This window comes from Nyctibius grandis, chromosome 1 (genome assembly GCF_013368605.1).
Source record: "Nyctibius grandis isolate bNycGra1 chromosome 1, bNycGra1.pri, whole genome shotgun sequence".
Lineage (NCBI taxonomy): Eukaryota > Metazoa > Chordata > Aves > Nyctibiiformes > Nyctibiidae > Nyctibius > Nyctibius grandis.
Genome location: NC_090658.1, coordinates 54,241,518 through 54,254,842, shown reverse-complemented (window position 1 = coordinate 54,254,842; position 13,325 = coordinate 54,241,518). Strand labels below are relative to the sequence as shown.

The following is a 13,325-nucleotide window of genomic DNA, read 5'->3' as shown; positions in this document are numbered from 1 at the left end:
GGGGAACGGTTTTAAACTGAAAGAGGGAAGATTTAGATTAGATATTAGGAAGAAATTCTTTCCTGTGAGGGTGGTGAGACACTGGAACAGGTTGCCCAGAGAAGCTGTGGATGCCCCCTCCCTGGCAGTGTTTAAGGCCAGATTGGATGGGGCTTTGAGCAACCTGGTCTAGAGGAAAGGTGTCCCTGCCTGTGGCAGGGGGGTTGGAACTAGATGATCTTTAAGGTCCCTTCCAACCCAAACCATTCTATGATTCTATAATGTTTAATAATCCTGTTTCCATCATCTGTTTCTCACACTCTTTAAAAATATGCATTTAAAGCATTAGTTATGTTAGTCTAAGCATTTATATTCTATTATTTCACTTCTTAATCTCTTTTGCAGAGAGAATATGGGACTCAGTGGTAGAATGTTCTTGTTTTCCTATATTTTCTCCCTTACACAATTACTCTACATTTTAATTTTAAGAAAAAAGTATGTGTTTAGGCAGCCTGATATTTGAATCCATGTAAGTATTCAGGAAAAAGTGTATTAGAGTTAGATGAGGGGAAAAGACTATTTCATTATTTCTCGCTGTTTAATTTCTAAATGTATTTTGTACTGTTGCTTCTCAGCTAATAATACAATTTTGATTTTATTGTTATTTTCTTTTTTCCTGCCTGCAAGTTGTCAGTTTTATAGTTAAAACTGTGCTGTCCTTCCTGAAGCTAGGAACCTATTTCTTTAAGGAAAGTTGCCTTACATGCAGTTGTGTCTCTTGATTTTTTTTTTTTAAATTTTTTTTTCCTTTTTCCTTCCCTTTCCTCCATTTGCTAGGCACACGTAGTGAGAGTTTCTAGTCTCGCATTTAACAAGAACTTGCAGGTACAGGTGAGAAAGGAAAGGAAGGACAGACAGGTGTGGAAATCAGTGTGTAAGAGGTTGGAGAGGCAGGTTGCAGGAGGAGAATATGGCACTTAGAGTCTATTTTTTTTTTTTTCCAAGCAATAGGGATATAAACATATAGCCCTAACCTAATTCTGAGGGAGAGTGTTGACGCATAACAAGGGAAGTATAAACTGGCAATAAACTTGCAGTGCTTGTTACTGCCAGAGGAATGAGATCCTGCTTAGGAGGGGTGTTTTGCGGATAGAGATTCATAAGCTTATAATGTGATTACCAGTCTTAAGTGTAGACCGGAGACATTGTTATATTCTTGAAAGAAAGCTGAAAGAAATGCTAGCTATATCTATATCAGCCATACTTTGTAATTTGAGCTGTTTGGGGTAAGGAAATCCTCAATGGCAAGTGACCTAAGGTTGGCCTGCCGTTGATTTAGCAACTTGGAGTGACACGTCAGAATTGGGGTCTGGCCGAAAAGCAGGGTCCATAGAAGTTTTTTATTATTTGTTATTGACCTGGTGCTTGGGTAGGTGTTTGGATAACATAACAGGAAAAAGGTAGCTAAATATATGGGGGAAAGTACTGCTCAAGAAAGCATGGAGTCAGAAGGGGAGAAGACAGTTTTCCTTTTTTGAGCTCTCCAGTGGATAAGTGAATAGTTTGGGAGAATTGGGGAACTACTTCATCCTGCTGAAGGAACCTGAGGTAAGTGTAGAGAGGTTGGGGTTGGGTTGTTGGGTGTTTTTGTTTTGGGGGGGGGGGGGGGGGGGGGGGGGTTGTTGTTGTTGGCTTTATAATTGCTTATCTGTTTCTGCTGTCTTTCTGCACCTCTTGGATCCATCAGAAGAAATGCCAGGAATCCCTTAGCTGCTGTCTCAACAGGCACTTTAGCAACCTCTACCGGTCTTGCACTGCAGCTTGTTGCATTTGATTTGCTATCATTACAGCAGTCTTTTTGTGCATGTCTATAATCTGCACCATTAATGCTACAAGGAAATGTCCTCTTGTTTCTGCATTCACAGCACCCTTTTAATAAATATTTACAGCCAGATTTCTAAAATAAGGTTTTAGATGGATTACTTTTATAGCACTTTTAGCCATGTCAGTAACACGTGATCCAGAGCAGTTCATCTTCTATAAGAATCCAGTAAAACACAAATCAGATGTGATCAGATTAAAACTACAGAAAAGCGTGAGCAATTTACGTATCCAATGTAGCTGTAGGATAAAGGCAGCTATAAAGGTTTCATTTATTTGATTTTGGGGAAGGTGAAGGGCATGCTGTTTACTGTTGCAGTGTTCTGCATATTTCCAAAAGCTGTTCTCTTGACCTCCCAAAGTGTTTTTCCAGAGTGGTAGCTGACCATAAATGGGACGTCAGTCATTATGAGTGCATCATAAGTTCAACTGGAATTGTTCAATACAGCAGTTATGCTAGTATTTGCGCAATTATCTTTGATATTTCTTATGGCATGGACTGTATGTGAAGTTGCAGTAAGAAAAGATTAGTAATGAACAAGAAGTGCAGATAGCATTCTAGACTGTCAGCTGCTTTTTTTAGATTTTGTTAGGTATAATTACTTCATAAAATCAGGTTTGGCATGATTTACTCTAAAGCACACTTGCCTTGTAAGTGTTTTGTGAAAAGTCAATGTGGTATTAAGCTTAAGGTTCGTATTGAAGAAATGTCTCTGATCTGTTGAACGTGTGCTCTGTCAGAAGAAAGGAGATTTAAAATTTTATTTATTTCTTAACTAGCTATTGGTCCAGCATTATAACAGCCTAGTATTTGGCATCTGAATCATATTTCACATTAAGTCTTCTTTGAGTTTTTTAATAAATAAGCGGATTATTTTTTGTCTCGTACTCGTGGTTCTGAATAGCCTTTGGGAGATGATGCACTGTTTACTTTCGTATCAATAGTTTTCACAGAATGAAGCTTCAACAGGCACTCCATCCATGTTCCATCATGTTACAATTGCCAAGCCTTTTAAGTTATCTGGGGATCTTGCCAGTAGTCTTTAAAAGAACACAGCTAATTAATTCTTCCATTTATTTAGTATTTCTGGCAGAAGTGAGCGCTAGGATCTTTGTTGTGTGTGTTTTTTCTCAGCAGTATGAAGTCACATTGAAAGGTTCTTTGAAATAGCTAGAAGCAGTATGTATAAGGACTAGTAAATGGACATTACTACAAAAATAACTTTATATTGTACTGCACTCCAATATTTAAAAGTTTTCCTTTGTAAGTGAACTCTGCTTTTAATGGTTTTAAGAAGAGTTCTGTCTCCGAGTCACCATTGCTGGATTTTGTTTCTGTGATAATTAATTTCTTGAATAGATTTTTCAGTTTACTTCTGTAATGCTGTATTGCCCTTATTTTATGCCTGAGTCTCTGAATGAAGCCACAGTGTTGCTGCCAGCAGTTTCCCTTACCTCCTGTTGGTACCCTTTTCTTCCACGCTGTATTACTGGCCGACTTGGCTGTTCACTCTTGCATTTGTGCCTTTTATTTTCCACTGGTATATATAACTTTATAACAATATTCTAGATGTCCTGCTGCCAAATTCTGAGTTCCGTGCCTGACAACAGCGCTACTTTTTCATTCCTTAGGCTTGCATCTGTCAAAATAACTTTCAGTTCCTTTAAGCTTTCCTCTAGCAAGATGGATGCTGAGTCCGTTTTGCTGTTCCTTTGCAACATCAAGAATTGGGAAAAAACCTTTTAATCTGTCTGTATTAGAGAGGCCTCATGCGGCCTCCTGTCCTGCCACTTCGGACTTCTTAAGGTTAATTTGAGTTTCTTAATAATGTTTAAATATGTTTGAACTCTGCTCTGTTTTTCTTTAAGTGATTATTAGAGTGAGACCTTAATATTCATATGACACAAGTGCATTTTCATAAGCTGTATTGTCGGTGAAGCCATATGAGTTACCAATGCTAATTGAAACTTAAGAAAAAAACACTTTTTTTTTGTGAATGTGGTGGGTGTACTGCCTGCAGGACTTGGAGTATATTTGAAAACAGTGGGAGCAGAGCCTGTTGCATTTATTTCTCCCTTACTGCAGTAAATATAGTCATGTTCCACGGTGTTGACACATTTGATGCACGTATACAAAAATTTCTTCATAACTTTAGTAAAATGATAGAGTAGGTGTTAATTGTAGCTCTTCCTGCACTAACTGTATGCATCATCTTGGTGCTAAGCCACTGAAGCTTAAAAGTACAGTAGCAAAATAAAAATAAGCGTTCTCCCAAGCATTGCATGCAAAATGCAATTATTTTTTTGGTAGCAAACATTGGATGATGCCCCTTAAGTCATTTTATGCCTCTTAAAGATGCAGAAAAGCTTCTTTGCAGCACTACTTTGAATTTTAAGGTAATTATTATAATACTTTGCTGTTTTGGAGTAATAAATGGAAATTGTGGTCATTGTGTGTTTTATCAAGACTACAGACACTGATAAATGAGCTAGAATACAAAATATTTTATTGAAATGAAATCCTGGGGTGACAATGTGGAATGTTCTCCTGGTTTTAAGTGTTTTAAATAATATTTTTTTAACCTATTGTGTTTTTCATGAAAAGAATGGATGCATGAATCTTTTTGCATGCAGGTTTTTGCTGTAAGAGCTGTGAAGGTGCTGTTTTGCCAATCTGATTCATCAGGGGAAAGATGGAAATTTATGTAAAGAGTAAATACGGACTTTTTAGTACTGTACAGGGAATTTGAGGTGGAGAATATAGAATTTGCTGTTTTGGTAATGATATGGTGTATTGTGGAATGGGTTACTTTAATGTAGGTTAGAGAAACTGGAAAAAAGTTAAAGAGGTCTTAGGAGGATTGAGGGGGAGGTTAACTGTTTATTTAGCGGTAAGTTTAATGGGCTACTCAGTATAAGAGGGGTGGAAAAATGGCATTTGGTACTGAACTAAGGCAAACCAGTTTCCTTCTTAAGACAATGCTATATTTTTCTGGACTTGCTGTGATCTTGTGTCTCTGTTTAGAGCCTGTACCCAGGGGCTAAACTATAGCCAGCTGTTCTATCACCCAGTGACCCCTTCCCAGCCAAGAAGGGGAATCAGGAAAAGGAAACGACACGCATGGGTTGAAGTTGGAAACAAATTTAATAAAATAACAAAACTAATATTAATACTAAAGCTAATAATAAGTACACCAAGTTATACTCAGCCCAGTGAATGCAGGATGCCAAACACTGCGTGATGGTGACAACGAACGTGAGAGGAGGCCTCGGGAGCAGAATGATGGGCAAGCCCCTCCAGGGATGGCGACCATTGGGGAGGAGGGCCATTCCCAGCAAATTTCCCAATTTGTAGTGAGCATGATGCTTATGGTATAGCATACTGCCACTGGCCAGCCTGGGTCAGCTGCCCTGGCTTTTGCTTCTCTTAGCTTAAGCACCTGGCTAACTCAAAACTGCTAATGGCCTTGATCACCTTGGAAACCTGCATACCATGGCTGGCCACCAACTAAAACAAAGTGTCTTATCAACTTTTTTCCTGTCCTATCGGGTGCTGCAGTCTTCTCAAAAATGTAGCTTTTCTGAAAAGAAAATTGATTCTGTGATTCTAGCCCAGCAAAACCAGGACATCTTCACAGCTTTGAATTAGTGAAGCATTGCAGTACAGTTATCATTGATAAATAATTGAAGTATTTAATTGCTTAGTTTCTTGAGTTTTTTTTCTCTGCTGAATAGTATTTTTCTTAAGAGTTGCTTAAAAGAAAGTGTAAGATCAATAGTGTTTTGTCACTGCTCAAATTTGTGTAGCATTCTAAACCACTGAAGAAATAACAGGGGTGTGTTTTTGTGAGACATGGATTAATTAATTTTTTTAAATTGCACTGCCACAGGGTTGACTTTTTCAGAGTTTAAGAACGTAAGATTCTAGAGCAGTGTCAATCCAGCTCGCATTTTCTGTCTGAGGGCGTGTATTTTAAAAATTGGGAATGGGATCTCCAGTCACTTAACCCAAGACGAGGGCAGGTAGCTGCTAAAGGTGCTCTGAGGGGAGTGTGTGCAGCCACGTGCTCAAGGGCCTGCTGTCTGGTCTGGCTGAAGCTTGTGCACTCTGCCTGGATTGTCAGCTCTTCCTTCAGGTCTGCCATAGTGAACAGCCATTTGCTCCAAGACTTCAGGGACTCCTACAGTATTCTTTGTTCCAAAACCTTTGTGAATTGCTTGCTTTAAACCTGAGTAAATGTAAACAGGCTTTAGCATCGTTTTAACAGTGTATGTACATGCTGAACACTGCGCTAGCCAGTGCATGGGAGGGGAAAGGAACTTTTTAGTACTTGAATTTGTGTTTAGGCTGTTTCATTACTTCATTTTAACTTTTGCAATTCTTATCCCTTATTTTAACCGTATTAATGTTATGATTAATGTAGCTTTTCTTTATGATAGAGTAAAAGCCTGACACTTTTTCTGGTAGAAAATAAATTACTGCTTTTTGTTTCAGATGAGGTATTTTCTTGTGTTTCTCTCTGGCCAGGGTGATTTTTTTCAATTGTGTAAGCCAAGGTTTGCTGTTTCAGTTGGCTCTTTCACATGTATAACTTGAGTTGTTCAAAACAAAACATTTTGATCCTCGTCTAGTGTAGTACGGGGAAAACCGGGGGAGGCGCGCTCGCGGGTGCTGGGGATCGGTCCGGAGTAAGCTACTTGATCTCAATGTGAGTATGGAAGCTTCTCGTGTATTAACAAAGAAAGCAGTGGTTATATAGACTATGCATATGTTAATCGCGCGCCCCGATCGCACTTGTGATTGGTCCATAGGTTTACATATTCAGAGCCGTGACCGCCCCCTCCCCTCCCGGACGTAGTTTTGCTTCCCGCGAAGCAGGCACCACGAGGTTCTTTGTTCTGCTCCGTGCAAGGGGAGTGCAAGGTCGCTAGCTCTGGGCTTAACCCTTGCTCAAAGCCTGGGTTGCTCAGACTGCTCGGTGACTGACACAGGATCGTGCCCCTTCTCACTCAACCAAACCTCTACAGTCTAGTGTTGCAGTTTCTGAGGTGTCTTAGGTGTGTCTAAAGTGTGACCACAGCTTGTTTAGGCATATCCATGCTACCTTTAAATTAGTGATCTTGCGTACTGGTAGTAGCAACCGCAGGGTGCCTTATGTAGCAGTTGTCTTCAGTATTTCTCTATTCCTTTGAGACAGCACTGTTGGTATATGCAGAGCAAATCTGTGGAGGATTAATCTAACTAAACTGTAATCACACTGTGACTGTTAGTGTTAAATGTGTGCTCGCTACTTTTAATTTACTTGTGTAGGACTTTCATAAAATCCTGTTTTGCCTGCTATTTTCCCAGGTCTTCATACTGGTCACCTCTTTGCAGATAGGTGGTTTTTTTAGTCATACAGGTCTAAATGGAACCAGACCTCCTAGCTCCTGAAGAGTTGGGCTGCACTGGGCCCGTTAATAAAGTGCACAGAGAAGGGAAGCTGAACTTGCATGGTTAGATAGACAGAGTGTGTATTCTGGGAAGGAATACCATAACCTGAGTTTCCAGTTCTAGCAGTCTTGGCTGGTACTTGCAATACGTTAAGGTGTTACGAAGTTGTGGCACTGTTTTCAGTAGTGGAATATTGTGTTATGTACACTAAAACTGTGGGTAGGATTGTGATCTGTGTTTTATCAGAACATCTCTGAATATTCTAACAAAAATTTCTGTTCTTGCTTGTATTTTTAATTAAGTCTGTATTGTGATTGTATCAGAGAAGATGGCATTTATGGGACTAAAATAATAAGCAGATGTTTCCTGGAATATCCTTAGGACTTCCAGTCTTCACCGTTTTATTAGCTAACAAGTTATTTTTTCCCATGTGTAGTGCATATAGACGGAGTCTTCAGAGTAACATGTATTTTGGGTTGGTTTGGTTATTTTTTCTTTCTTTAGAGCTGTTCTGAAATTGTTGGCAGAAAGTTGCACCGGTTAATGTATTGCTTTTCAGATCATGTTCTGCTGTTATTGGAGGTGTTCTGGTTCAGGACAATTACCAGTTGACTGGTAATTTTATCACTTCAGACCAGAGAAGACATAGGAGTTGAAAAAGTCTTACAATAGAGTGGTTCAGGACTTCAGTCCTGGAATAGTATTATGCCTGTCTTGTCATCCCTGCTGAAAATGGTTTGTTTTGTTCCTTCCCATCAGTTCTTTGCAGTTTTTCTGCATCTTTTCAGTCTCAAGAGAAGTTGTAGCCTTGCGCTACATTACATTCAAATCATAAGGGGTGTTATTGCACTAGAAACTTCTGACTAATGCTCCCTAATTAACTTGCCACTTTTAATGCATAGAAGTACAGAAGCATAAGCATGTAGGCTCACTTACTAAGTGAGTGTCCCAGTGGGATTGTTGGGAAAGAACCTGGGCTGGTGGGATCTAGGGAGCAGCACGTACACGTGCCTCATGGTACTGGAGGCAGTTCTCTGCTGCAGGTTGCTGTGGGTCAGCACATGAGGTAATAGTGCATGTTGAATATGAGACAAAGAAAAAAGAGAAAAGCAGGTAGAGGAGAGGAGAAATTGAATAAATTGATAGAGATGTTTGAGTAAGATTTGCTAACTTACGAGGTAAATGAATGTTGGAGTTGACTGCTTTGGTTCTTTAATAAACCATGTGATCACATTTATTTGTATTATTAATTTACATGAAGAAGATACCATTCCATTGCTTAACACATAGGTGCATTCTTCCAAGTATAATTGGTTGAAATTCTTCTCGGTAAAAGCCTGTGGATATCATATGGCCAGGAGAGATAATTTGTATAAATGTGTTAGTTGGGCGATTGTGATGCAATCTGCATAACTCTTCGTAATTTCCTTCAAAGGTGAAACAGATGAAGAAACCTGAGTTGTTACAGGGTTACTTCTATTCATAATCTCAGAATATTTCTTAAGTATGTTGGGTGAAAAACCAGGAGACTATTGCTAGTAAATCCTGAAGCTTAGAAACACTGAACTTCTAGCCACAATATTCGGATAGTAAACAATAACAGTGGTGATAAAGGTAACAGTGTAGGTACACTTAAGAGCTGAATGAACACTATCTTCCTATTTTTGATGTGGACTTCTTCGTGTTTACTTATTTTTTAAATAAGTAAAAATGCTGTTCTTAAATCTATGAATTTTAATACTTTGATCAATCAAGTATTTTTTTATTCTTAATGTGTTTTTATAATGTCAATATAAAAACCAAGATAGAAGGAAACTGATCAGGAGATGTGTCTATAAATGGGCAATTTTCAAGGTGTTATGAGTGTGTGAAGGACGATTAGTTAGCCAGAGATGTCATGTGGGAAAACATTGACATAAAATAGAGACTTGTATTTCATAATTGGAAAGGGATTTTGTGTGTGTGATTTGCCTTTTTTGGGGTTGTTTTTTGTTGGGTATTCTTGCATCAAAAGTGTCTGCTTTCGGTGTCTTAAGGTTTTCCTTCGTCTTCCAGAAAATGCTGGGACAGAAGAGATGAGTACTCCCTTTACTAAGGCCTAAAACTGCCTGTTGAAAAACAATCCTGACCAGGCAATATACGAATGGCCCAAGGAAGCCAACAAATTGATATTCAGGTTTTACATGACCTGCGACAGAAGTTTCCTGAGGTACCTGAAGGTGTTGTATCCAGATGCATGTTACAGGTCAGTGTTCTTTTAATGACTATACGAGTAAGCAGTGATGCTTATTTCAAGAGTTATGTGTGGGTGTCTCCTTTGAAAGCAGATTTTTTTTCTTTCTCTTTTCTTTTTTGAGTGAGATAAATATGCACAGCCAATTTCTTTATGTTGCACAGCAAGCTAAGTGTTAAATTGGCCTCTCTTTTTCCATGTCTAATCAGGGGTGGCCGAAGGTAAACCAGCCTGTAAATCAGTGTGTGCATGGAGACTACCATCTCACCAATCAGTATGCTCATGCCTTTTGGTCATCTCAAGAGCCAAAACTAACTGTGGCAAAAGGGATGCAAAGCCAACTTGAATCCAGTGGGGACAATTTAAGGCAGTGCTACACAAATACAGCATTTTTTTTTTTTATTTTTATTTTTTTTTTTTGGTACCTTGAGGGGCAGAGCAGGTCCAGAAGCAACTTTGCTACCTGGTCTCCATCAGGCTTCAAGGTAATTAGTGGGCCCTTGCCTGCATGCACGTTGACCCCACTGCTTTCCACTCCCAGCTCCCTTGGCCTGCAGAGCCAGTGCTGGTGGCCTTACATATCTTGTGCAGCAGGGAGCCTAGGAGTGCCTAATGCAGGCATGCCCAGGTTCTCTCTCTGAGTCAGCCTGAATCAGGCAGGACAAGGTGGTTGTAGCCTAGCATCCACTGTGTTAGACCTGAGTGGGTATGATGCACTGGTGTGCTGCTGCCCAGTGCTTCCCAGGGCCTTGGCTGCCAGATGGGCTTCATTTGTTTTATTGTAGCTTTGGAGTACATGCTGCTAATCTGTGGATTTCTGTTGGGCTTGGAAGTAACAAAGCATTTTTATCTGGTACTGCAGTTAGTGCTAAGGCTATGGACTGCCATATCATCAGCTTCTACCTCCAGCTATCTGTTTTCTATACTGCTACTGTCAGAATACTTTTATGCCCATAGTTTGTATCAACTTCTGCTCTATAACATCACATTAGTTACTTCAGCAGATAAATTAATATCCCCATCGAAAGTCTGACATAGGGACACCTGAATGTCTAGAGTTAACAAATGTTGATAGACTTACTTAACTGTGTTGCTTAAACATGTTTGCTTTGCATTTTCCCATGATCCCAAAGCATCCATACTGATTGGATTTTTTTCGTTGTATAAGGTATTCAGCCTTTGAGTACTCTGGATAATAAGACGATTGTCTGAATATTCATACTGATCATCAGTATACACAACTTGACTGGAAAAAAGATGGGTCATGAATCTGCAGAAGCTACTGTCTCTGAACTATGTCTAGGACATCTGTGATTATGATACAATTATGATATAAGTAATGTTAACTGTTTTGCTTTTTATATGTATTTTTATGTATAAAATACATATATGTATATACTTACATACATATGTCACACACATGCATCCAAACACAGTGTTTGTACTGTTGATAGTAGAAGTGTGACTGCACCAATTTAATATTAATATTTTCAAGACTCCGTCATGACTCTCCATTCATACTAGAGTAAGAAGCTGTGAAAAGTGCAGTTCTTTCAGAGAATTGTTTTTGATTTGCAAGAGGGCAAAATTCTGCTCAGGATTTATGAGGTTTCAAGCTTTTCACAACTCTTTCTCTCTAGTTATTTAGCTGAAGAGGAAACTGCGCCAGACTATAAATTGCGTGTATTCTCAGGATTGTACACCACTATTTTTATATTAGTTTTCTGTAGGACTAATCTAATTCTTATACTACAAGTACAGTTTTGTTCTTCAAACATGAGAACTGCTTGTTGAGCAAGGTCAATAGACATGACACAGTGAATCTATCAATAATGTTTTGAATGTAATTCTTGTTAAATTTAAGCTAGTGGTTGGCTCATGAGAGACTCGGCAGTCTTCATAACATTTAAATACAGTGGATTTTTTTTTTTTTTTTTTTATAAAATGGAGCCTTATAACTGTGAAGAAAAGATTGTGCACATCCCATACTTTGACAGAGATAGGGGAGAAGAGTTTAGATTTTGAGGGAGTGTTTCAGGTCAACTTTCATAAGAATAGTTTTCAAAAAGTCTGTGGGGTAATTAATGTTCCATATATGCAGTATTATTACACTAATTCGTTACGCTAGAAAGCTCCCTTTTTTGTTGTTAACTGAGAGCTTCTAAGACCCCAACAAAATCCTGTTGGTGGTTCTTTGAAATTTCATGAGCTCAGTTTTCTCTGAATCAGTTAGCTTCTAGCTACACAACTCCTCTAAGATAGGGCTTTTTTTAAAAAAGAAGCCTAACATAACCTCTTTGAACCAACACATTTTGTACTTGGACTAGTGGTAAAGATTGGAAAGCAGAATTTGAGAGTAGTTTTACATGTGTTTGCAATATGCTGGAACAGTCTCTGAATCCTGAGTTCTGCCTTCTTGTAGTTGATCGTAGTGTAAGGAATTTCCATTAGGTACGTTAACTATAGTTTAGGTCAGAGATAAGTACTTAAGGAGATTACCAGATACAAGAAATGCTGCGTTCTCCTTCCCCCCACAGTACCTGATGTGCAAGCATCATGTGCCAGGGGGAAGTTATTTTTGAACCAGGAAGTATAAGAGATCCCAGGAGAGAACCTGAAAGAGTTTAAGCAGTTAGGCGGTTTGTAATGATACTGACAAAAAGCTTTTATAACAGGAAAAGTTACTTCAGATCACTGTGAATTGTGCAGGAAAACTATACAGATACTTCAGTCCTTTTCTTTGAATTGTTTTAGCCAAACACTTTCAGCTTGTTTTTAAAGGAAGGATTATAGCATTATATGCTTATAATGAAAAACTTAGGGATAAACAGAGCGTGCAAATGTCTTGAGGTGAGTAGCCCACTGTTGAAATATCTAAGCAATGTCTAGTATACTAAAAACAGAGGACCACCAAACATCTAATAGGATGAAAGTTAAACCTGTGTAATCTAGGGAGTAAAATGTTTTATTGCTTTCTTGGGCTTACAGCATTGAATGTTCCTGAAAAGTTTTGCATCTGTCCATTCTTCCCAACAAGCCTCCTGCATTCAGCTCTCCCCTTCTCCTTTTTTAAAGGAGTCACTGTAGCATCCCCAGTCTGTGGACATTGTCCCCTTTGGTTCTTTTTTGTCTGGAGCATTCTATAACCACCTGCTCCTCAAGTCTACATCCTCTCCTTGCTTCCCCGTTTCCCTCCAACATTCTTATTCTTTCTTTTTTTTTCTTTCTCTTTCAGGGTGCCAACATTTTAAACTCAATTGGGACATGGGCAGAGCTAAGATGAGGGGTATTGTTTTGCTGGAATATGCTCAGTTCTGCCATCAACCGGTTCTCTGATCTGTAAAGAGCTAGAAGCGGTTGAAACTGCCTCTGCCAGCCAGAAGATGCCAGGGGTTCCATGTGCCCCCGTTTCCCCTTTGAGTTCTCCAATTTGCTCTTTGCCGTCACTGAAATTTTGGAATTGATTGGATGCAGTCTTAAAAAAGAAAAAAAAAATTGTCCAAAGAAATGCATTCAAGCTGAATGTAAGGGCCTTGCAAGCTTGGCCTGTTCCTTTTTGGTTTGGTATTTTTGGCCTTTCTGTTAATTTTAATTCACTTAAGTTCATGCAGAATCTGCCTTTAAGATCTTTGTAGCTTGTTTTTCTGTGGCATCCTATCTTTTTGCCTTTTCTGGCTCCCTTTTCTCATTTGCACCAAATACAAGGCTATTTTTCTTATCTTTTCTTACCCACTGTTCTGTCCATGTGTGATTCCTTTCTTCACTACTAACTTCATTTGATTTGTCCTCTGGTGCTTA

General features: G+C 39.0%; 1 protein-coding gene across 1 annotated transcript in view; it reads left to right on the top strand.

Annotated features, from left to right (window-relative positions):
* The window catches only part of TAB2 (TGF-beta activated kinase 1 (MAP3K7) binding protein 2), a 75,627-nt gene that overhangs the window by 45,369 nt on the left and 16,933 nt on the right, over nt 1-13,325 (top strand). The window contains exon 2 of the mRNA XM_068411385.1: nt 9,350-9,539. Coding sequence (XP_068267486.1) covers nt 9,438-9,539 — 102 coding nt within the window. The 5' untranslated portion in view covers nt 9,350-9,437. The remainder of the gene's footprint in view (nt 1-9,349; nt 9,540-13,325) is intronic.